The following is a 24,184-nucleotide window of genomic DNA, read 5'->3' on the forward strand; positions in this document are numbered from 1 at the left end:
CAGATGGCTCTATTGATCGCTACAAAGCACGCCTGGTTGCTAAAGGTTTTAAACAGCAGTATGGCGTCGATTATGATGATACCTTTAGTCCAGTTGTTAAGCCCACTACCATTCGGCTCTTATTATCTCTTGCTATTTCTCGTGGTTGGGCTATTCGGCAGATTGATATTCAAAATGCTTTTCTTCATGGCCTTCTTAATGAAGATGTTTATATGAAGCAGCCCCCTGGATTTGTGGATTCTCAACACCCTGGTTATCTCTGCAAGCTGGATAAGTCGCTTTATGGCCTTAAACAAGCTCCGCGTGCCTGGTTTTCTCGCCTTAGCTCCAAACTATTACAGCTGGATTTTACACCTTCAAAGGCTGATGTCTCTCTTTTTATTTTTAACAAAACGGGCATTCAGATGTATATTCTCATCTACGTTGATGATATTATTATCATCAGCTCATCTTCTACGGCTACTGAGAAACTTCTTACACAGCTTCAGGATGATTTTGCCGTCAAGGATCTTGGTATTTTGAGTTATTTTCTTGGGATTGAGGTCCGCCATACTTCTAGTGGACTTATTCTGACACAACATAAATACATTCGAGATTTATTAGCCAGAACCAATATGCTCACCTCCAAAGGTGTGCCCACACCTATGCTTCCCAGTGAGAAGTTGTTATTGAATGGTGGTGAAAAGCTCTCACCTGAGGATACTACTCGCTATCGAAGTGTCGTTGGTGCTCTCCAATATTTGTCTCTGACACGTCCTGATATATCCTTCTGTGTCAACAGAGTGTGTCAGTTCATGTCCTCTCCGACTTCTATACATTGGGCGGCAGTCAAACGAATTCTCCGTTATCTACATGACACTATTGATATGGGTTTGTGTCTTACAAAGTCCAGCACTGATTTGTTGAGTGCCTTTTCAGATGCTGATTGGGCTGGGAATCCTGATGATCGTCGAAGCACTGGAGGCTATGTGATCTTCTTTGGTGGCAATCTTATCTCTTGGAGTTCGAGGAAACAATCGACAGTTTCTCGTTCTAGTACGGAAGCCGAATATAAGGCGGTTGCTGATGCCACTGCCGAATTAATTTGGATCCAAGTTCTCTTGCGTGAGCTCGGGATCTCGCAAGCGCGAGCGCCTAGCCTATGGTGTGACAACATTGGTGCCACCTACCTATCCGCCAATCCAATCTTTCATCGACGGACGAAGCATGTTGAGGTTGATTATCACTTCGTTCGTGAACGAGTATCGACTCGTCAGCTTGATGTTCGACTCATATCTTCCAAGGATCAGCTCGCCGATATCATGACAAAGCCACTGCCAGCTCCTTCTTTTAGCTATTTTAGGCGCAATCTGAACTTAGTAGTACATCGTCCAGATTGAGGGGGGGTGTTAAACCTAAAATAGATCATAACTGTATATACTAAAATAGTCTAAGATTTACTAGTTTATGATTTGAAGGGTTTGTTACCAAATCTATGATTTTATGGTTTGTTACCAAATCATAGATTTGGAATGTAATCTTCATTATACGCATCTATAAATACATGAGGTCGTGACCCATATAGGTCATCGTGCCATTCAATCTAACAGTCTCAGGTGGTATAGATAAAGCAAGAAAATGGGGGTTACTACTCACAGATTCCTACTGCGTATGTTTTTTTTTTTTTTTTTTTTTTTTCCTCCTTTGTTTGTAAGATACAGTTTCTTATTACAAGCTAACTGTGCATTTAATATAACCTGATAAATCTACTTTCTTGAGAGGCTACTGACCTCTCTTCCATCTATTACACACAAAGCAGCCGACTTGACCTGATCGCCACCCCTCCTCAACGTTCTTCTGGTATCACCAATGGCTTTCTCGATCTGAACGAGGATTTACATGCCAGAGCATCCATGACTGGCCAACTTACACTTTTATTAGTACATCTTTGTCATGCTAAACTGACCGGCAACGACCTTTCTGTGAGCAACCGAGGTGGTGGTGGCGGTTGCTGCACCAATGCCACTGTATTGGGAGGCCTTGGCCTGTAGAAAGTTAGCGTCAATGGATATTTGGTCCTTGAGTTCGACCTTGTTCACTCCGGCACGTGTCATATAAAAGGGGTTCGAGTCAATGCTGATGGCTATGTCTGTTCCTATTTTGGAAGCCATGCCACACTGGGAAGCTTGCTTGGTGGCCCTTAGTGAAATATCCAGTTTCGTTTCTGCTGCAGATCTTTCTGGATTTGCTGCATAGGGTTTCTGGTAATGATATGCAGGAGGAAGAATGGCACCTCTGATCAACGTTCTAGGATCGTATGGTTCCTTCACTCGCATTCCGCTCTCATCTGCTATAACTGGTCCAACCACTCTTCCAGGCTTGGCTGCTAAAGTTGAGGAATCAGTAAATTTGATAATTTTGGATTGTCATATAGATGAGACAAGAAAAGTTGCACAAGTACCAAATGGGATCTTTTGTGGTGCCTGCATGGTTCTTGATATATTTGTTAGCCGTCCTTCGCTATCTCGGGAATTCTTGCTGTATGCCTGTTCGGAGATCTTCCCATCTTGGACGGGTACGTTGTTTAGTTGGTCCTTTGAATAGACCGGGTTTGAGTGTACAACTGTTGACCTGGTTATATCAGGCAAGCATATTTGTCATCCATGTCTGTACAGCAAACTAAGGAAACAACCATGCCATACATGATAATTGATACCAAATACGAAACAATAATTGCAGTAGAGGAAGAAGCAAACTTCTGCCACTAAAATCTAGACAGATGATTGACTAATCCAAGCGTGAGAAGAAAAATACAGGCATGTATAAATGTTCATTTTTCCTTCAGTAAATGAACTATTGCCAATGAAAGTCTGGGCAGCAAAGACGTTATTTGCAGAGTGCAGACATAATAGAATACTGCAACAATGAGATTCAAATGAGAAAACACCAAACCACAGTGGAATAAGACTATTATTGTGAGATCCCATGTCAATTAGAAAAGGGAACGAAACATTTTTAATAAGGGTATGGAAACCTCTCCCCCTAACAGACGCGTTTTAAAACCTCGAGGGAAAGTCCAGAGAAGATAATATCTACTAGTGGTGGACTTGGACGGTTACAAATGGTATCAAAGTCAGACACCAAGCGATGTGCTAGCGAGGATGTTGGGCCCCCAGGAGATGAATTGTGAGATTCCACATCGGTTGGAGAGGGGAACGAAACATTTCTTATAAGGTGCGGAAACTTCTCCCCACCAAACACCTTTTAAAACCTTGAGGGAAAGCCCAAAGAGTATAATTGCTAGCGATGGGCTTAGACTGTTACAACTTTCACATTAGTGACGAAGGATTGCAATGACATGAGTTTAGGATGATAGTTGATGAGCTCCATCACACGCCCAGGTACGAGATTATATATATATAAACTACAGGTGCACATGGGTTTGCCTTGAAAACACTGGCTAATATGGAGGCGTACACAAAATTCCCTTTAGAAGAAAGAATCATATGTACCTTGGGAGGGATACGTGCTTTCTGTCAAGAGGAATTGCCGGTGCACTTTTACCACCATTTTCCTCCAGATGTGCAAACTGCTTTCGAAATTGATCAACAGCACTGCACATACATACATGTGCAATAAACCATTAGTGACGAAGTAATTTTGAAGAAAAGACACCCCCCCCCCCCCCCCCCCCCCCCCAAAAAAAAAAAAAAAACAAAACAATAATAACATTTAATTTCAACCTTGGATATAGAAAATTTGTTCTCTCAGTCCCATTCATGTAGTCTTTTAGTAGCTGGGGATGATATTCTAATATCTCACGGAAGATTAGCTCTTGAATGTCTTCTTTTATTACCCTCCGCCTCTCAAATTCAAATTCCATCTTTGTGATTGGCTGGCAGGAAGGTTCCCTCTCAATTTTCGCCAATCCCTTGAAGTATGGATCTGCCAATGCCTAACGGACCCGAATAATTCAAATAAGCATATTCAAAAAAGGCCTGTCGAGGTTAAAACAAAGAATTTATAGAAGAATGCAAGACCTCTTCAGCAGTTGGCCTATCTTTTGGATCAAAAGCAAGCAACCTTTCTAATAGCCTCAGCGCTAAAGGATCAGCATTTGGAAACTTTTGAGCAAATGAAACCGGCTGCTTTTTCCGCATGGTCGTTAAATATCGTCTAGCCTTGTCGTTACGAACCTATATTCAACAGAAGAACCTTGTTAACTACAGAAAATCAAGGGATCTTTTACGGTATAGTGTTTGGACTCGAAATTTTCACCTACCCTGGAGATTGTATCTAATGAAGGAGTTCCAAGAAGGTCCGTCATCAAATCAAGCTGGTGAACAACGTTTTTGCCAGGAAAAAGTGGCTTCCCCATTAATACTTCAGCAAATATGCAGCCAATACTCCAAATATCAATTGCAGGTGTATACTGTAGATAAATAACCAAAATGATTATAATAATAAAGCATGTTACAGACCATACAAATAAAGTTCGTCAAGCAAGCATCAGCATTCGGAAAGTATCGACTATGCAAGTGACAGCCTCGTCTAGTCAATTGTTGTGAGATCCCACATCGGTTGGAGAGGAGAATGAAAAACCCTTTATAAGGGTGTTGAAACCTCTTCCTAGCAGACGCGTTTTAAAGCTTGAGGGGAAGCCAGAAAGGGAAAGCCCAAAAAGAACAATATCTGATAGCAGTGGGCTTGGGGCGTTACAAAAGGTATTAAAGCCAGACATCGGGTGATGTGCCAGCGAGGAGGTTGTTCCTCAAAGGGGGTAGACACGAGGTGGTATGCCAGCAAGGATGCTGGCCTCAAAGGGGTGGATTTGGTGGGGTCCCACATCGATTGGAGAGAGGAACGAGTGCCAGCGAGGACGTTGGGCCTTGAAGGGAGGGGGGGGGGGGGGGGGGTGGATTGTGAGATCCCACATCACCTAGGGAGGAGAACGGAACACCCTTTATAAGGGTATGGAAACCTCTCTCTAGCTGACGCGTTTTAAAGCCTTGAGGGGAATTTAAAAAGGAAAACCCAAAGAGGACAATATCTGCTAGCAGCGGAGGGCTTGAGCCGTTACAATTACTGACAAGATACTCTGCACGAAGCATACCTTGGAGAAAAACGAACCACATAGCTCCGGAGCTCGGTACCATCTAGTAGCAACATAATCCTACGTTTCATCAAATACAAAACACTTTAGTTTTCATCAATTCAAACCAAGAACACAAGATACATATCATTAATTTTTCTACAAATCTTAAGAAAACGGCATACCGTCCAGAAAACTGTCGTTGGCGTGTCACTAAACGCGACTCTTGCCAATCCAAAATCACAAATTTTAAGTTTACAATTTGCATTCGCCAATATATTCTTCGGTTTCAAATCCCGATGGTAGACATTCGCTGCAACACGAAGCTTCGAGTCAGATATGACCAAAATGATACCTAACGAAACCTTAAAAAACAAATCAAGGCATGAGTAGCACCTGTATGAATATACTTTAACGCACGAAGAAGTTGATAGAGAAAAAACTGATAGTGTTCTCGAGTCAGATCATCATTTGCTTTAATAACTTGATGAAGATCAGATTCCATGAGCTCAAAAACAACGTAGATATCTTTGAAGTCCCTCCTTGAAGGAGGGAGCATAATGTGCTTAATTTCAACAATATCAGGATGACGAAGAAGTCTAAGCAGCTTTATCTCACGGAGAATTCTAACAGCATCAGATATATGCTCAAAAATATTATGAATCTTCTTTATAGCAACCTTGTCGCCGGTGCGAGTGTCGATCGCAGAAGACACCACACCATAGCTTCCTTTCCCGATTACCTCCTGAATTTTGTATCGACTGGCATCGCCATAATCAGAGAAGAACTCCACTTCGGTTGAATTCTGTTGCATAAACTGATTAGAGAAGAATCCTGACCTAAAATTCAATTTCATTCTCAACTAGAATAGCTAAACAGATCAGATTTACATAGTTAACATTTCAATGATCTGTTTTCGCGCTAACAGAAATGAAAAAGATGAACAAATAACAAACTAAAGTTCATCTGTAAATCTTGTTGTTGCAAGAAACACAAGGAGATTCATCAATCAGGTAAGTCAAGCGAGAGAATCACCTTTTTGTGTTGATCTTGCTGCATTCTGGACAAAATGAGGGAAGTCCAAACTTCTGAAGCGAGAAGAACTTCAAGATTTTAAAAGAAAACGCTCAGTAAAGTCCAAACCGCTACCAAATCGTTCTCATAAGATCAGCCACATTTGAGCTGCTGTTGGCCGCCTACCTACCGGATCACAAGTACAGAAGCCCACCATTTCCATTACCCTTCCCCAATCCTCCAATAAATCAAGACCCCCAATAAACCTGAAGCAAATCGATCCACCTCCTATTTTTACAACAAACAAAAAAAAAAAAAAACAATGACGCCTAAAAATCTAAAAATCTACACATCCGGTAACAGCCGACACTAAATAGTCAATATACAGATCTAGAAAAACGAAAAATATTTTCCAAATTCGACCTCCTCGCGAATTCGAACTGGTCCAAAATTTTAATACTAGAAAACAAATCAACTCCCTCAATCTCAAATTCCCTTTTAAATTAGAGCGGCGAAATAACTCGGAATCGACCGATAAAATGGAAGCTCCAAGATCTGCACCGCACCGACAAAAAATTAAGGGAGAGAGAGAGAATCCAGAGGAGAAACGGGAGGAGGAAAATCCGGAGGCTTAAAAAGGAACAGATTGAGGACTAATGGAGTATATAGGAGCCTGTCCGATATTTTTATTTTCTTTTTTCGTCACATTTTGAATTTTAAAATTGTTCAATTCTATAAAATAATAAATTAATTTTTAATAAATCTTTTCAGTCTCTAAACTTACTTTAAATTGTTAATTAATCTTTTTTTAATGTAAATTATTGTTCTTAAAATAACTAAATTAAAAAATATAGTTTTAAAACGTTGAAATGAAATTCGAAATATAAAAAATAAAATGGTACTTTATTTATTTATTTTGTTCCCGCTAATGGCATGTTAAGAAATGCACGCACCATGCAGGTAAAAAAGGGGAAGGAAGGAAAGAGAGGGTACGATGGTAATTTGGGAAGAATGTGAGGGTATTTCGGGAATAGAGTCTTTTTTTTTATTTCTTTTTAATGTATTTTGAGGGAGAAGGGAGATTCTGTAGTGCGATTCCATTCAGGCACCTGTCTGGGTTCCCAGTTTTAGGGGTAGATGGGATTGGGGAAGTGGGGCCGATGGTTGCCACGTCATTATGCCACGTGTTATATTTTTCCCTGAATAGTCGTTGTTCAGTCCTTCTGGGACCCACTTTGTACTTTAGCTGTCACACACTTTCCCTACCTCCAAGACCCAACAAAATTACAAAAGAAATAAAATTTATTTATTTTCTTTAACTGATAACATTACTGCCAATTACGCCTTCCCGTTATAATTAAATTCTTATTTAACTGCCAAAAAAACGTTTTTTTTATTTTATTTTATTTATACAAATTTTATTTGATTTAAGTAATTTAACTTCGTAACTTCAAACAATTTCATTATTAATCAATTTTTAAATTTAAGAAAAAAAAAATGGACTCAATTACCTGAATTTAATGTCTAATTTAAATAAATATTTAATTAAATTATCATTTAATCTTTAAGACTTCAATTTTAAAAAATGTTACAATTTCTCGTTTGTTTGATGTGTCAGTGATTTAATATTTAATACGAGATCTTTTACCTCCAACAAATACTACACTACACGGCGATTTAATATTTAAATTATCATCTCTACGTTTTTTTTTAAAAAAAACCTAAGAAACTTTAAATAATTAAAATTTCTCACATAAAATTAAATATAGTATTTTATTTATGAATTTAATTATTTTGAAGGCTAAAATTAAAATTAAAATTAATTAATATTTGAAAATGTAACCCTATTAGGGAGCGTTTAAGTAAACTTAACACGTGGAGCATATGTTAAGAGGCTTTAAAGGTGGGTCCACTACATTACAGTTTCTTGTACAAATCTCCAATAATAAAACATCTACAAAAATTCTCAACCGTAAGAAAAAATTAATAAAAAGAAAAATAAATTATGAAACCTGCAACTGTCAGACATTTGATCAAATACGAACGGAGACAAAATGAATAATTATAAATTTATTCATCGCATTGTCGGTAACATAAAGGGAAACAAAAAAAAAAAAAAAAAGTAAATAAATAATGTTTTTATTACTAAGGACGTTGAAGAACCATCCGTAGATAGAAACCAGCTAGCGACAATACCTAATTCCAAACGTCGACGTTTCATCCAACGTGTTTATGGCCTTCCTAATTAAAAATTAATTTATATTGGTAGCTAATATTATTCTAAAATATAATTAATCAATATTGGTGGCTAATGTTATTCGTGACATGTTTTATGAATTTAAAGTCTAATGCCGGCAGATTCGGTGTTGTTTGACACTAGAATATATTATTTGGTAGAGAGATTTTTTTTTTTTTTTTTTTTTTTTTTTTTTTTTTTTTTGGGTATAAATTGAAAGTAAATTTCAAACTTCTTAAAGTTTTAAAGTTATAAAAAAAGTGGCATATAATTCAAACAACAATCATATAGTTTGTATTAAATAATAATAATAATGATAATAATAACGACAAATAATAATGGAGTGGGTCTGTCATATACACACATGTGGTTGAAAATATTATAAGTGGTGCTTTTCAACTGCTTGAAAGGCATGTATATATATATATATAAAATATCTTTTCATGTATTTAAAAATTCAAAATTTTCATTATTGAATTTGCGGAGAAAAAAAAAATCCCACTTAAAACATAACTACTAAGATTATTTTAAAGTATTAAAAAAAAATCTTTATAAGTTTATTTTAAAAAATTAAAAGATTATGAAATAAAATTTAAAATTGTAATTGTGTATATAATAACTGAAAAAAGTTTTAGTTTTTAGTTTTATGTCAAATATGCATTTAAAATTAAAAAAAAGAAAAAACGAAAATAGTCCATAAACTTTTGTCAGAATTATAATTTAATGGTGAGTGGAATAAGACAAATAGGGCGAAAGCTTTACGAAAGCTATTTTGAGAGGGCTTTGTTGTGTAAAGGGAAGGCATAAGGCAATAATGGAGAGTGAAACGGTGTTTAAGTGGAGGATTTTCCAATAAATAATTAATTAAAAAACCCATAAAGAAATACACACTTGATATTATAAAACAATACAAATATAAATATATTGATATTTTCGAGCTTTAGCAATCATTAATTGCTTGACATTTGTAACAATTGGTCTAAAAACTATGTTGGAAAAAAGTATTTAAAATAATTAAATAATGTAAAATTAATTTTAACCGAGCAGAGGCTTCGGAGTGAGGTAAAGGGAAAGCGAGGTTGGATGGCGGTCCTAACCTAGAATCGCGACGTTTCTCCGTCTACCACAATCGTGACCGTACATCTTGTTGGAAAAGTCAACTGTGGGACTCCCATTGCTAATTTTTTTTAAAAGCATATAAATAAAATAGAAAGAATATACTTGGCTTGGAGTTTGCTTGCGTGTGGTTACTGTAGGTCCACGTGGGCATGTGAAGGGTTTTCTTGAAGTGGTGGACGTGGAAGAGTTGGGGCCCACCCCATGGAGTGTCGGCTCAGTTGCACCTAACGGACAAAACTGAAGTGTCCAGCTCACGTGATCTTAATTTTATGCCCTCTGGCATCTGCCTGTGTTCCCATTCGGTTCGGTTGCAGGGGATTATTATTATTTTTAATATAATTTTTAAATATTAAAAGGATGGGCTTTAAAGGTCCAAAGGCCTGACTATCTTTAAAGCCCAAATACGATATTGGTCTGGACTATTTTGCCAATTTAATTTGGGCCAGAGGCCCAATGTTCTCTTTCCAAGTAAATATTTTACACTATACCAATTTAACTTTTAATTAGTATTGTTATTATTATTTTGAATACCAATTTATCTTTCTTTCATTTAAAACTCAATTCAAATAATATATTTGGCGTAAGAATAAAATTTTATTTGTGACATTTTAGGACTTTGGATGAAAAAAATTGAGTTACTCTCAATATTTTTCATTTTTAGTGCGAGGGAGACTTTAATTTAGTCAATTTGAGACATGTTTTTAGTTAGGCAATATAGTCCATATCACAACAAGAAAATTGAATTAGGGTCTATGTTTTTCAATTTTGTTGTAAAAAATGTTCAAATTTGGTCAAATTGAGACGCTAATATATATATATTTTTTTTCTTGGGCCATTTTAGGTAATTTTTTAAAGGGCTTTATAGGTGACTGTTTTCATTTTGCAAATGCATAAATTCCAAACATTCCATTAAAGAATAAATCTTCAATTCCTTAACCTTAAAAATAACAAACAAACAAACGACTACAATCAATTCAAAAAAACGGCAACATCTTATTTTAGTACAAAAATAACCAACATTTTAAGTATAATTATAGAAGTAATAAACATTACAAATTTGTTGATTAAATTTATTAAATTGGAATAAGAAAGTCAACGTTTGGTCGGTGGCTTATTTGTCCAGATTTCAATTTCTTTTTTCCAACACATTTCTGATATTTTTCTCTTGGGATTTTAAAATCCTAAAAAATAAATAATAATAATAATAATAATAATAATTATTATTATTATAATTATGGGCATTAATTAACCTCCCATTCCATTCCATCATTTTCCATCATCATTTAGTTTGGTAATACAAATTCACATTATTTCTTCTTCTTTTCTACTTTTTCCTCCTCGACTCATACGTACCAATAAAGACGTGTACACTTTAAAGTGGAGATCGACCCTAGGAAGATGAGAAGTAACGAATGATATTCAAAGCATTAAAAAAGAAAAGTGAATACGAGTGAGTCGAGTCGAGTCGAGTTGGTCGTGAATGAAAGAGATGCCGACAAAGGAGAAAGAAGAAAACAAAAAAGAGAGGAGGAAATTAGAATGATGTAAATTAAAGACAAGACAGGTGGGCCATGTCCGGTGGTCCTTCAGACAAGTCTGTACAATCTCTCTCTCTCTCTCTCTCCTTCTCTCTCTCTCTTAAACCCTTTTGTCTGTGTGAGCAAACACCAGAAGCTCGATCGACCACCATCAATTCAAATCTCTCTAGAAAAAAAAAACAGCTTTCTTTATGTTGACATGAACATGGAGAGCCTGGGAGGTGCAATCATTTCCCATGCTCATGCGTTTCTCACTTCTATCCTCCATGGCTTGTCTCTGATGCCCCACCCATCTGATCACAACTTGATATTTCGTTCAACGGCTCGATCTCCAAGCTTATCGATCGGCTTTTTCGGTTTCTTCTATCCTGCAAAGTTGTATGTAAACATAAACTTTCCCATCATTTCTTTGAACAATGATGGTTCATAAACCAGTTAGTCCACTGCTAATACATATTGTCCTTTTTGGTCTTTCCCTTAGAGATTTTAAAACGCTCCTAGAAAGAGATTTCCACACCCTTATAAATAATGTTTCGTTCCCCTCTCCAATCAAGGTGGGATCTCACAACCAACCCCCTTCAAAGCCCAGTGTCCTCGCTGGCACTCGTTCCTCTCTCCATTCGTCGTGGGATCTCACATGGACATACCCAGATGCATAGTCAAATGACTCGGGTTTCCTAGCCGAACCCGCATAGTTAAGTGTTTTGGCTAGTAATTAAGAAAGTTTGATGAGTTAGCTGCCAACACAGCCATGCCAAAGCAGGACCACCTTCTACACGCATCTAACAAGTAGCAGCAGAAGTGTCCAAAAACTTGGTCACAATAGACTTAAATGCAGGTTTCACAAGAATTTAATAGCCATTGTCCTATAATATTCTCCGGGTTAGGTAACTGCAAACTCCTCACATGGTGAAGCCAGAGAAACTTGAATCAATATTGTTACCTAATGCATACCTATATTGGAACCATGTTCTTTTAAAGAAAATCATAATTGTAGAGCTAACCAAGTATTATCAGTGAAACGCTTGAAATGTAGACAAACGAGAACGGACGATAATCGATCATGCAGTCACGAAAACAAGATACTGATTTTGGTACCTCGTGAAGTGGAAATTCGTCGGCTTCGAGCATCCTTACAACTTGACTCATCTTGGGTCTCTTGATTGATTCGGGATCGATACACCGAAGTGCAACGAGAAGGGCACGTTTCAATGCTCGAGTAGTAGGCTTTACGTCGAGATTCATGTCCACAACTTCCTCTGCTCTCCTTGTTGCTACCATCATCTTTAGCCACTCAACAAGATTAACCTTACAAAAGCATTCAAATATGACCATCAAGTCAGGATATGGGAGGACACAAATGGACAATTTAGAGTTGAAGCGGAGGATATTGTCCTCTTTAGGCTTTCCCTCGAGGTTTTTAAAACGTGTCTACTAGGGAGAGGTTTCCACACCCTTACAAAGAATGTTGCGTTCCTCTCTCCAACCAAACGCGGGATCTCACAATAACTATGGTACAAAATGGTCTAATAATGGATACCTCATTAGAAGGACGAGCATAATCCACAGGGTCTCTCCCTGTAATTGCTTCTAGCAAGAGAACGCCGAAGCTATAAATGTCACTCTTCTCGTTCAACAAACCGGTATTTGCATATTCAGGTGCCACATACCCAAATGTTCCCATAACTCTAGTTGTGATATGACTCTCCCCAGAGTCCAAGAGTTTGGCCAATCCGAAATCAGAAACTTTGGCATTGAACTCATCATCGATCAAAATGTTGCTCGATTTTATATCTCTATGAACAACTTTTGGCTCGATTGCTTCGTGTAAATACGCAAGCCTGCACGAAGTTAACATATTTGCATCTCAGATAAACAAGTCTCTAAGCTAAAGGTCGACTATATTACTCCGGTTTTATGGTAGTTCCTTATGTTCAAAGACTTACGCCTTCGCAGTGCCAAGAAGCACCTTCATACGAGCCTCCCACGTAAGCGTGCCGTGTTGGCTCATGGCTCCATGTAGCCACTGTTCTAGATTGCCATTGTTCACATATTCATAGACTAGCATCCTACATATAGAAAAAAGGTAAAGCCAATTTGTTTATGGAGACTAAAGTAGTTGATGAGTTCTTTAGTCCTACCTATGAACGCCTTCTATGCAATAACCGAGCAATCGAACGAGATTCTTATGTCGAACATGGCCAATAGCCTCCACTTCGACTCGAAATTCTTTCTCTGCCTGACCCCTAAATGCATTTCAAATCATAAAACAAGCATTCCAAAAGCATTATATTAGAATAGAACATAATGGATCTTTGAACAATAAATCCTTACAGATTATTGAGAAGCTTTTTCACTGCAACTTCAGTGTCATTGATGAGTCTGCCTTTATATACAACCCCATATCCTCCCTCTCCAAGAATATTTTCGGACGAAAAACGATTCGTTGCAAGCTGTAGATCCCTGAGAGTGAACCAGTGACCCCATCCAAGATGTGAAACTTCTGGCAAGCCTACGAGAGGCGACGGTGGCACAATTCCTCCATACGATCTAGCTTTTCCAGAGCTTCCTTCTTCCCCTGATTGTGAATTGCCTGCTTTTTCGTGTCGATAATTCGAACTGCCTTGGCTGTTATTATCAGGCTCAGTTGATTTTGTCACAGCCATAACTTCAGAGTTTTCATCATTCCTTTTGATATCAACCGAAAGAAGTCGATTTTCGGGGTGGTCATTGGGAGTTTGAGTTTGAGTTTGAGTTTGAGCCCCACCCTGGTCTATCCTGATATCTTTTGAAAAATTAGGTATCTGGGACATAGGGAATTTATCCATGGATCGTTTAGATTTTTTTCTAAACAAGATCCACATAGATAATAAGCCAAGAATCAAAACTATGAATGCACCAATACAAATACAGATCAAAACCCACAACGACAACCCCCAAAATGAAGTCCTCTTGGATAAATGATCATTCAATGAATTCCCAGACGCCATATCTGATCCACCCAACACTGAATTTCAAGTTCAACCTCAAGTTCTTATCAAATTTCACAAACCCATCTGGAAATTCAGGCAGGAAATAAGTCAGCACTTGTAAACAACAAGAACCAGCAGTTGATTGATAAGAACAAACAATGAGGGGATGTTCTCCATAACAAAAACAAGTAAACCCACAATTTGTCGATCCAAAACAAGAAGACAGAACAATGTAATTGGAGAAATAGAGAAGGATTTGAAGAACAAGGGATTTACCTGATGAAGCAATCGAAGATAGACCCAGATTTCGGCGTTCCTCCAGGAACCCAGAAAGGGAAAGAAAGCAAAGCGTGGATAGGCAATAGAGCCCCAAAAGGCATGGGGGAAATGCCAAAATGTTGGTCTGAAATAACTCAAACCCAACAAATCCAGAGCTCCCAAAGAGACATGGCAGAAAAAGGAGCAATAAAGAAGCAGGGATAGTGGGCCAATGGGAAATTGTGAGAATGATAAAATAGAAGATGGAAGAGGAGAAGGGCACACACAAACAAAAATCTAATCCCTAGAGAGAGAAAGAGATTGAATAAGATAACTGGAGAGGATTTAAAGGGTGAAAATGGTTGGTGGGTATTGTAAAGGAAGCTTGGTTTGCAATGGAGGAAAGCACAGAGAGCAAAAGCAAACAGTAAAGGAAGCGAACCCAGAAGAAGAAGAGCTCCCAAAACAGCGTTATAAGAGATGATCCTGGTGGTTAATGGCATTAATTCCACAAGTGGGCCGTAATCATTTGGAGCAAAAGGAACCAAAAGGAAAAGGGCATAACCAAGAAAACGGTGAAACTAAAAGATCAAAAGAAACGCAGCCTAAATTAAATTATAAAGGGAAGCCGCCGACGTGAGAATTGGAATGGATTCAAGCTTTTGTTCTTATTTCTTCTTCTTGATATCACATGTCGTTTCTATCTGACTGCAGCATGCTCATTGATGGACCAAGACCTTGACCACTCTCCTCCCTCGACCTTTTTCTTCCTTCCATTATCAAAAAAAAAAATTTATTAATTTAAATGTTCATATTAAAAAATAAGAAATTTTGAGTTGGGAATTGGTTGAATTAGGTGTATAAGAGATTGGGATAATTTGGTTTGATTTCATAATCCTTCAATTTTTTTTCTTGTTTTTCAAAATATTTTAGGTGGACACAACATTTGAAATTACATTGAAGAAAGTGATTTAATTTTGATTAAATGGATTTAATTTGGTTTTAAATTTGGGTGAAATGCATATAGCAACCAATTTCCTTTAATTCTACTTAATGTCTATATTTGAAAAAACAGCTTCATCTTTTCTTTTTCATCCAAAATAAAATTAATGTACAAACTCCTCCTCCATATATATATATATATATATATATATATATATGTATGTATATATTTTTGAATTCCAATGATATTACCTAAAGAAACGAAGTTATTATCCTAACGTTTTTTTAGTTAAATAACATTTTTGGGTATTGTAATTTGTTCGAAGATTTAATTTATTTTTATTGTTTTAAGATTTCGGACTTTGAATTTTAAAAGTTTTAATTTGATTATTTGATTTAATTAGAATTCATAAATTAAAATTTTTAGCCCTAAGTTATATTGAAAATGACGTTTTACTATCCAAATTAATTTTTTTGGGGTAAACTTTTTAAAAAAAAATATATATATATCAAAGTAGTTATTAAGACAACTGCATTCTGATAATTTCATCCAATAATTTATTTGATTTGAATTCTAAACTAAAACGATTAAGCAAAGCAAACAGAAGATTAAACGAAAAGCTTGATAATTCCATAACATGAAACACCCAAATATTTAGAACACATTAGGAAGTAGAAGCTAAATAGGAGGAGGAGTGATGATCACTTTCCAGGTACAAAGTTAGTGGCAAAAGCCCAAGCGTTGTTGTTAACAGGGTCAGCCAAATGGTCAGCCAAGTTCTCCAAAGGTCCTTTCCCTGTCACAATTGCCTGCACGAAGAATCCAAACATCGAAAACATTGCCAATCTTCCATTCTTCAGCTCCTTCACTTTGAGCTCGGCGAAGGCCTCTGGGTCGTCCGCCAGCCCCAATGGGTCGAAGCTCCCCCCTGGGTAAATTGGGTCCGTGATCTCACCCAGCGGCCCACCTGCAATTCTGTACCCCTCCACGGCTCCCATCAGCACAACCTGGCAAGCCCAGATCGCCAGAATGCTCTGCGCGTGAACCAAGCTCGGGTTCCCCAAATAGTCGAGCCCACCCTCGCTGAAGATCTGAGACCCGGCTTTGAACCACACGGCCTCGCCGAATTTCACGCCGTTGCGAGACAGAAGCTCCGGGAAGACGCAGCCAAGAGCCCCAAGCATGGCCCACCTCGAGTGGATCACTTCCAGCTCACGGTTTTTGGCGAAGGTCTCTGGGTCAGCAGAGAGGCCAGCAGTGTCCCAGCCGTAGTCGCCGGGGAACTCGCCGGTGAGATAGGAAGGGGGCTCGCCGGAGAATGGGCCCAAGTACTTAACACGATCTGGGCCGTACCATGGGCTACCGGAGGAGACGGGCTTGGGCCTGCCAGCGGTTTTCCTCATGGTGACACGGGTCTCGCCGAGGAGGTTGGAGGCAGCGGCGGGGGATAATTTCACGGCTTGGCCGGCGAGAGATGGGGAGGACAAAGCCATTGATGAAGCTGCTGCCATTTTCCTTGTTGCTGTTGTTTTCTGTTTAGTTGAGTGAAGATGAAGAATTTAGTTAAGGGTTTGATTTGTTTTATAGAAGATGAAGAGAATAGGTCCTCATCCTGATGAGATCTCTATCTATTTTCTCATTGGCGAAAACGAAACTGGAAGATTTTTTTGGCGATGGAGAAGTGGGACAGGACACACCTTTGCAACTGGCAGCCTCTCATCCACAAATGCCATGGTAGGAGCTTTCTATGGCTTGCATGTGGAGATACTTCCATCTCCATATTTTGCTGCTTCACTGTCTCAGCCAATCACACAAGTCCACGTCCTCTTTATCTTTGATATCATGGGACTTCCGATGATAAGGATAAGAAAAGGAGAAAGCTTTATGGATTTGCCTTTCCTCATTGGTGGTCAATCTAATAGACCCACAAATTACGGCTAATAAATAATGGTTGAGCTGTGTAAGCTCTTTATCTTTGATATCATGGGACTTCCTTTGAGATATTAATTGACTACCATATACAAATCAACAACGATGTTCTTGGTACCTCAAATCTCAAATTGATAGAGATAAAGCATAAATGTGAAGTGTATAACACAATAAAGGGTCGAGAAAAGAGGGGGCATATAAAAATCTTTCAAGGACAGATTTTGCATTGAAAAACAGAAATTGATAGTTAGTTTCTGTATGTAGGCTAGGCTTATCAAACTCAACCAACGTAATGTATGTTCCCATCAGAACTAGGGTGGTACATAATATGGGTAATTTTACAACATAATCTGCAAAACTTGAAGCTTCTAGGGAAGCAAAAATTGTACAACAATTTTCCCCTCGAAGAGAACGACCAATCCTTGGCTACTATGTGCAGAGGGGCGGGGAAAAGAAAAGGCGAATGAAAAGCATATAGAACCTCCATGTATGTGCGGCTGCAGGTTTGATTACCTCTCACATGTGATGTCAGTCATCAACTTTTGTTGAAATATACAGAGCAGGTGTCAAAGCATCGTCAAACTCTCAACATTCATCTTCCCGTATGTTAGATTTTGTATCTCTGGTCATCATTTATTTCATGTAAACATGAGCAGCCTTAATCGGTGGCGTGTCCTTGAGTCATTCATTATATGGGACTTGCTCTGGACACCTGCAAAGAAATGAGAAGAATTAAAAGAAGATGGAACAGTAATAATTTTACTGATGCTATTACTCTTTTGTTCAATCATTGCCCCACCCAATAGAATTTTATCAATCATCTTTTCTGTTGTAAAGGGGGAGAACTAGACCAATAATTCCCTTACTTTATCATCAATTGAATCTTGTTCGAGGCCAAGGATTCTATTTTATAGAATCGATCCATTCACAGTTCACATTTCTTCTTTTCCTTATCAATGAATATGTCTCTTTACTTGTATGACTTAGATGTCATATTTCTCTTAACCAATGAATCACCTCACTTATCAATGGTGTCAACGAAAAAGGATTAAGCAGTGGGCTGCAGGCCAACTAATGAATGGATGTTCATTAAGTTGATGTAGAACAATGAGATTGAAAGAAAAAGAAAAAGAAAAAGAAAAAGGTTACCAGACCTCTCCAAGAGCCAAGCTACACCTAGAATAATCTGCCAAGAAAGGTTCTATCCTTGTTCATTCCAAGGATTCAAGTCTGAGAAGGAAAACGATACTGACCAAAATGAAGTATTCCACAAAATCTATGCTAAAAAGTAACAGTAATCAAGGATCGAAATGGAAGTTAGGAAAAAGAGCTTAGGCTTTTATGAGAAATATTGAAGAAATTGGAGTGGTTAGGATGTCCCTGCATCGGATCACTAGATGATAATTTTCACGGTGCAAAGTCACTTCAGGTTTTGATCCATTCATTAGCTTACATGCTTGTCTTATTCTTTACATTCACAAGTAATAAATCAAGAACAAATCTTGAAAAATACAACGTTGATACTGCCGAAGTGAGATTAGCTCAGTGGTAATTATCAAATATTCTTTCTTTTGGGATTGAAATCCTCATACTCCCCATTTTAAACTCAATAATAATAATAATAATAATAATAATAATAATGTTGATACTTCAGAAGGTGATAGGAAGAAACCTGATTCTTTGAACGAGTTACAGCAGTCCAACCCTGAGGATTTACATCTGCTGCCCCATGGCTTATAAAAGCAATTGCCCTTGATTCTTCTTGTCTTTGAATTTTTTTAGGAGGTGGCAACTCTCTCATAGTCCACACTAAAAAGGCCGATGGAATCAAAGAACCTAACAAGCAAACATGTTTGAACACAATAAACAAAAGCTCACTAGTAAATGGAAAATGGCATGAATTCATTTTCTCTGGGATGTCTAAATCCACCATTTAAAGTATAGTTCAGGAAATTACAACTAGAAGACATTCATGATCATCAAAGACTTATAATCCTATATTTTAAATAGGAACTATAAATGATGCTCGTTAGACAGTGCAGCCCACTTATTGATAACAATAGGAAGGAGCAAAGATGCCCCATATTGCCCCATATATTTAACCTCTTGGACTAATTTACCAATTACAAAGTATCTGAAATTTATGAGAAACATAAGGATTGAGAAAAGGTGAGTGAGCTCTTGACATTTGAAGAAACAAAAGGCAAAAAGGTTGTACTAATCTCCTCATCATTTTAAACAACCAAACAACTATTAGTGACTAAGTGACCACAAATAAATTACATGAGCTACAAAGCCACCAGAGGTGAGTAAACTTCTTTCTGTTGCGTAGTTGCTTGTTCAAGCAATAGATCAAATGTAGCCATCATATCAGGTTCATAGAAACAGGGAACTCTACTAATACAATGTCAATAACATTATTAAGATAATGCACCCTGAATTTCAATTACACGTAAACTCTCTTAGCAAGTGGCGCATGAAAAGGTTTTTAATAGCTTAAAAAAATACAGAGGACAATACAAAATTTCAAAGAGGACATAAAATTTCTGCCAAAATTAACCTAGAAGGCAACGAGGGTCGACTATCTGACACTCAAATAGTTTAGAACCCAGATTCATAAAAGAAATAAAAAAGACTTACCCATGCAGAAGTACAATGTCAAAAGGACTAGTGCTTTTACTCCATTTATTCTCTTGAAGCGCCAATTATAGGAAAGCTATCATAAGTGATAGAGAAGTTAGAAACTTAAAAGGAATATACATACATGAAATCATTGACAACCAGTGAGGTTCATACACTCTTACACACAAAGAGAGTCTACGACTTACAGGAATATCTGTAAGAAGATCCACCAAAGCACTTGATGTAAAACACACAACGCATACAACTGCTAGACCACCAACCTGCATGTAATAGAATTATTCCAGAATCATGAGATTTCTTAGATTTCAGAAAAAAAAAATCCCAGATTGTATTCCAGAATAACGAGTCAAATACCTTCTTCATCTCTGAAGAAGCTTCCTCAGAACGTACTTTTTTCAGTCTGTAAAATAACATGAAACCTGAAAATATTTCAGGAGAGGAAATCAGAGCAGGATCAGTGAGGAAGAACATATTTTAACATCAAAATGCCAAGAATATAATCTCAAACAATGTGAAATTCTAAGAAGAAAACCAAAACTATCAGGAGAAAATACTCACCATAGAAGCCTAGGGCTCCTCCTGATAGAAGAACTGTAACAGCAATGAAATATTCATACACCTGAACATAAGCAAGATGTTGCATAAATAGCAATTGGGACTTAATTAAATTATATAAACGCATAATAACTTCAGGATAAGATACCTGCAGGAAAGAAATATGAAACTGAAAGTTTAGTATAATATTAACAAATACTAAGAAATCAAAGCACTATTTACAGTTTTCACACACCACAAGGAATATGGCCGTAGCCTGAAATTAAGAGCATTACATCTGAGCTGATATTTGTTCATTCCGCCTACAAGCAAAGGGCTTTCTGTCCAATTCTTTAAGAGCTGTAGCTCTCGATAAAAGCCCCCCAAATTATAACAAGTACGAACTTTATCCAAGGAAAGAAATGGTGCTAATCTTGAACTCTCAAATTCTGGTAAGTTCATGTTTAGTTTTTCCCTTTATTTAGATCACAAGATTAATGCAGTTTATGTCCAATTGTGATGGGGAATCATTAATAAAGAATCACTATGAACCCTAATTTTTTCCTTATCAGGTGGAATATGCTTTGACTACATTATTTACTCCTGCCTTACAGATTTTTTTTTTTTTACACTAAATTTATTTAACTACCATGTCTTTCTTTCCGGATATTCTGCTGTACAGCAGTCCTGTATATGTAACACTAACAACTGAATTTTATACAATGTGAACATGACAACCAGATTAGAAAGTGAACAGTAATTCATACCTTGGCAACAGCTGTAGAATCAATAGGATTTTTTCCTTCCCCAATCCAGATCAGAATGGAAACTGCGACCATGAGGAAAAATACCAGCATGACAACCTGAAGGAGGGGGATAGATGATATAAGATTACAAATTAATGTTCACAGATAATAATAGGAAAAGATAATATCAAACAAGAAAATAGTACATGAAAAAAATAAATGATAATAATTAATTGTTCCACATTTACCACGATTACAAGTTTTTGCCTACTTCCAAGATGAATTGCAGGAAATCCACAACATCTTCGATAGCCATCTACACTTGATGAACCAGGTTTGTTTTTCGAATTTTCCAACAAGGCCTGTCGAGTGTTATTTTCTTCATCTTCATCCTCGTCGTCGTCGTCGTCATCATTTGCTTGATGGCCAAGGTCAACCCTATGATATCATATTCAATAAAGCATACATATCCCATAAAAATTACACAGCATTGTGAATGAAATAAAATTTTACAAGAAAATGCACTCTATTGCAACTGCATTAATATCCAACTTTGGCCGTTAGCATAATATTTTAAAATCTACAAGCACCAATAGAAAAGGGCTTAAAATTTAAGCCTAAACATGGAGCATAACCAATGTAATATAAGAAAGGGATACGTATATATACAAATTCAAGAATAAAAGCTTCTACACTAGAAACTGATGGAAACTTACCAGAAAGAAAGAAGTAGGAGAAAGGCTGCAAGAAACAGTATTTTAGGGAAGGCTGCAAGAACAATTCCACTCAAATTATTAGTATATCCAACAAATATGGAGCACATAAAATCAAAACACTGTTAATAGCATACCCATGAGGACAAATCCAAACACATGAGACCAGCAGTGGCAGTGGTCAAAAATAGCAACAAGTGCAAATATGAAATAGAACATATAGCCTGCAAATTAAGGATCAAGTTCCATAAATTAAAATGATGATGTTCAGAAGTTAATGTGAGGCCCTGATAACCAGAGCATCCAGAAAAGGAAACAAAATAAACTAGGAACAATGTGGTACAAATTTAAAGACTTGTTGCCAGTCTGCTAATTGCAGATATGCATTCATACAAGTGCACAAAAAGAGTTAGACTGCTGTCTTTTTAGAGTAAATAGCCTATAAAGCTACTAAAGCAGTTTAAATCAATACCTGAAACAGTTCAACTACAATAGAGACTTTGGATTCACCAAACTCACATAGGCCAAAATTCTTATCATTTTCAATACGATGCTCTAAAATCAATTTCAAAATGGACCAGATTGGTTCAAAAGCAATATCAAACATAAATTTGATCCCATGAACTGGGATACATGGGTAGCATTTTTATTATAAAGGATAACTGGTCATCTTATCTAGTGAGTAATTACCCAAGTTAGATGAGCATATCATCAGATGGAGTACCTGCAAGTTGAATTCCAAGGAAAGATTACTATCACATAGTGGGAATATTATCAACAAATCAAAACAAAGTTGGCAAATGTTGAACACTTAGAAAGGAAACGTAATCTGCTATCAGAAATATAGAAAAGAGAGCTGCTTTATGGAAATTTAGTTAAAAATGGAATAGGAAGGTGGTTACAAGTTTGTATGGGAACTTATTTGAAATCAGAGAGATTCTAGATATGCTTCCTCTTGGAGTGCCCTTTCAAAGGAATTTTCTTGTTTGATGAGAATATGGAGTGCTTGAAGCCTACATTGCAGTTAAACTTAGAGTGAACTTTCACATCTCATGCACTACGTGCGTAGAACTGAAGGAGCTATGGCGTATTTATACTTCAAAAGATATTGGTTCATTGAAACTTTTGAGAACAAATCTTATCGATAGTTTCAAAAAGATATATAACATTAAATCCTTCTAATATAACATTCAAGGAGAACTAAACACGCACAAAAGACTATGACTCACTTTTTGACGTGTCCATCGGTCCTGTTGACTCCGCATGTGAATTCTGATGAGCTGGAATAAAAACCAGACTAGTCAACGGATGACAAAAGGCACTAAATGAACACACAGCCATCACAAAAACAGTAGCACACAAGTTAATATGCAGAGGTATGCTGAAGTGTCCAACTCGGTATGCAGTGATGCCTCTCATAGTGACAATTCCCAGTCCTCTCAATCGTAAGATTGCATGCACAATATATCACAAGCATAAGCATCACAAACTTAAAAACGCAAATAGGCATCGTCAGGTCAAATCACGTAAGTAACCAAGTCTAGGAACCTTTACGTGCACGAAAGAAAATCCTAAGTTGTAGGATGTAAATTAAATCTACGGAGAAACCAACTTTAAAGTGCAAATTGAAAAGGTTTCCAACATTACTAACAGTCTCTCGAACTCCTACGTAAAAGAAATGAACAAAAAATCGTATATCCGTTCGGCAATGTCCCTCACAATCCATTTTACAACAGACGAAGAGTCTCCTTCGTTCCAAAAAGATTCCGGACGCAAACGAATGCTCTTAGTCCGCCTTCAAAAAGTGCGTCAATGCGTTTCTAAGGACCAGTAGAATCAATTAAACCAAATGCCCAACCTAGTTAAAGCTTATTTAGAAGCAAATGGAGTTCGATTACCAGTATTTCCAAAAAGGATGAATTAATTTGAAATCATTCACAACCAGAACACAAATACAACCACAAATACATCGCACAGTGATCGACGAAGAAAACGAGGAGAGGAGAACGAATTCCTCAGACGACCAGAAACAATCCTAACATCATAATATCCAAATAGCAATAGAAATCCCCCAAACGGCTTCCATTTCGAAGAGAGCTGACCTGTGAGAAGGCGACGAAAGCAAGAAGGCCATTGAAGGAAGCCATGGCTACATTGAGAACGAGAAGGTCAACGGGAACGTAAGCGGTGTTGGCGGCAAGTAATTCCAGCACCATCTTGAACGGAAAAAACGAAGTTGCTGTTTCAGATCGTGTGGAAAGAAGAGAAAGCGATTGACGAGGATGGTGATGGCGGAGGGGCGTGTTGCATCGGCGGGAAGCAGAGGGAACAATCTGAGAGTACGGGTAGATAAGAGAAGAAGAGAAGTGAACAAAAAAAAAAAAAAGAAGCAGAAGGAGAGAAAGGATGTGTCGCTGATTTGCTTTTCTGCAAGTCTTGTCGCTGGCGACGGTGCGTTTGTGGGCGTC

At 37.5% G+C, this 24,184-nt stretch overlaps 4 protein-coding genes across 6 annotated transcripts; all 4 read right to left on the minus strand.

Moving 5' to 3' along the window:
* Positions 1–1,681: 1,681 nt before the first annotated feature.
* On the minus strand, positions 1,682–6,730 carry LOC111795682 (mitogen-activated protein kinase 20). Of its 2 annotated transcripts, none has more exons than XM_023678235.2 (10): positions 6,107–6,730; positions 5,468–5,876; positions 5,257–5,384; positions 5,093–5,152; positions 4,262–4,411; positions 4,020–4,175; positions 3,723–3,934; positions 3,492–3,593; positions 2,441–2,610; positions 1,682–2,362 (listed from the first exon to the last, which is right to left on the minus strand). In XM_023678235.2, the coding sequence occupies exons 1-10, from the start codon at positions 6,128–6,130 to the stop codon at positions 1,917–1,919; spliced, it is 1,857 nt and encodes a 618-aa protein (XP_023534003.2). In that variant the 5' UTR covers positions 6,131–6,730; the 3' UTR covers positions 1,682–1,916. The 2 variants fall into 2 exon arrangements, with proteins under 2 accessions (XP_023534003.2, XP_023534002.2); XM_023678234.2 differs by having other exon boundaries at positions 1,682–2,365.
* A 4,236-nt stretch (positions 6,731–10,966) lies between these two features.
* On the minus strand, positions 10,967–14,959 carry LOC111795687 (putative receptor-like protein kinase At2g42960). Its single transcript, XM_023678242.2, has 7 exons — positions 14,227–14,959; positions 13,313–14,034; positions 13,120–13,224; positions 12,925–13,047; positions 12,519–12,819; positions 12,077–12,286; positions 10,967–11,346 (listed from the first exon to the last, which is right to left on the minus strand). Exons 2-7 carry the CDS (start codon positions 13,966–13,968, stop codon positions 11,236–11,238), a joined length of 1,506 nt encoding a protein of 501 aa, XP_023534010.2. The 5' UTR covers positions 13,969–14,034; positions 14,227–14,959; the 3' UTR covers positions 10,967–11,235.
* A 726-nt stretch (positions 14,960–15,685) lies between these two features.
* Positions 15,686–16,747, minus strand: LOC111795689 (chlorophyll a-b binding protein of LHCII type I, chloroplastic). The gene has a single exon (XM_023678244.2). It carries the CDS (start codon positions 16,660–16,662, stop codon positions 15,853–15,855), a length of 810 nt encoding a protein of 269 aa, XP_023534012.1. The 5' UTR covers positions 16,663–16,747; the 3' UTR covers positions 15,686–15,852.
* A 529-nt stretch (positions 16,748–17,276) lies between these two features.
* CAND3 (tobamovirus multiplication protein) lies at positions 17,277–24,184 on the minus strand. Of its 2 annotated transcripts, XM_023678243.2 has the most exons (13): positions 23,819–24,184; positions 22,946–22,996; positions 22,407–22,440; positions 21,854–21,940; positions 21,720–21,771; positions 21,252–21,441; positions 21,025–21,120; positions 20,282–20,342; positions 20,078–20,142; positions 19,909–19,983; positions 19,721–19,796; positions 18,753–18,916; positions 17,277–17,792 (listed from the first exon to the last, which is right to left on the minus strand). In XM_023678243.2, exons 1-13 carry the CDS (start codon positions 23,930–23,932, stop codon positions 17,769–17,771), a joined length of 1,089 nt encoding a protein of 362 aa, XP_023534011.2. In that variant the 5' UTR covers positions 23,933–24,184; the 3' UTR covers positions 17,277–17,768. The 2 variants fall into 2 exon arrangements, with proteins under 2 accessions (XP_023534011.2, XP_086980039.1); XM_087123913.1 differs by lacking the exon at positions 21,854–21,940.

This window comes from Cucurbita pepo, chromosome 5, assembly GCF_057944985.1.
Source record: "Cucurbita pepo subsp. pepo isolate OVF chromosome 5, ASM5794498v1, whole genome shotgun sequence".
Classification (NCBI taxonomy): Eukaryota; Viridiplantae; Streptophyta; class Magnoliopsida; order Cucurbitales; family Cucurbitaceae; genus Cucurbita; species Cucurbita pepo.

Bases quoted from the DNA above. Each gene is read 5' to 3' on its own strand.
- LOC111795687 (XM_023678242.2), bottom strand. From the start codon at position 13,968: ATGGCGTCTGGGAATTCATTGAATGATCATTTATCCAAGAGGACTTCA. The intron at 13,225-13,312 runs GTAAGGATTTAT...AAATGCATTTAG, and splicing joins AAAAAGCTTCTCAATAATCT to GGGTCAGGCAGAGAAAGAAT. The intron at 12,820-12,924 runs GTAAGTCTTTGA...AACTTCGTGCAG, and splicing joins CTTCTTGGCACTGCGAAGGC to GCTTGCGTATTTACACGAAG.
- LOC111795689 (XM_023678244.2), bottom strand. From the start codon at position 16,662: ATGGCAGCAGCTTCATCAATGGCTTTGTCCTCCCCATCTCTCGCCGGC.
- CAND3 (XM_023678243.2), bottom strand. From the start codon at position 23,932: ATGGTGCTGGAATTACTTGCCGCCAACACCGCTTACGTTCCCGTTGAC. The intron at 21,772-21,853 runs GTATGCTATTAA...TTGTTCTTGCAG, and splicing joins GTTTGGATTTGTCCTCATGG to CCTTCCCTAAAATACTGTTT. The intron at 19,797-19,908 runs GTAAGTCGTAGA...CACTTATGATAG, and splicing joins ATCTTCTTACAGATATTCCT to CTTTCCTATAATTGGCGCTT.
- LOC111795682 (XM_023678234.2), bottom strand. From the start codon at position 6,130: ATGCAGCAAGATCAACACAAAAAG. The intron at 5,385-5,467 runs GTGCTACTCATG...TTCGTGTTGCAG, and splicing joins GTTAAAGTATATTCATACAG to CGAATGTCTACCATCGGGAT. The intron at 3,594-3,722 runs GTTGAAATTAAA...ATGTATGTGCAG, and splicing joins ACAAATTTTCTATATCCAAG to TGCTGTTGATCAATTTCGAA.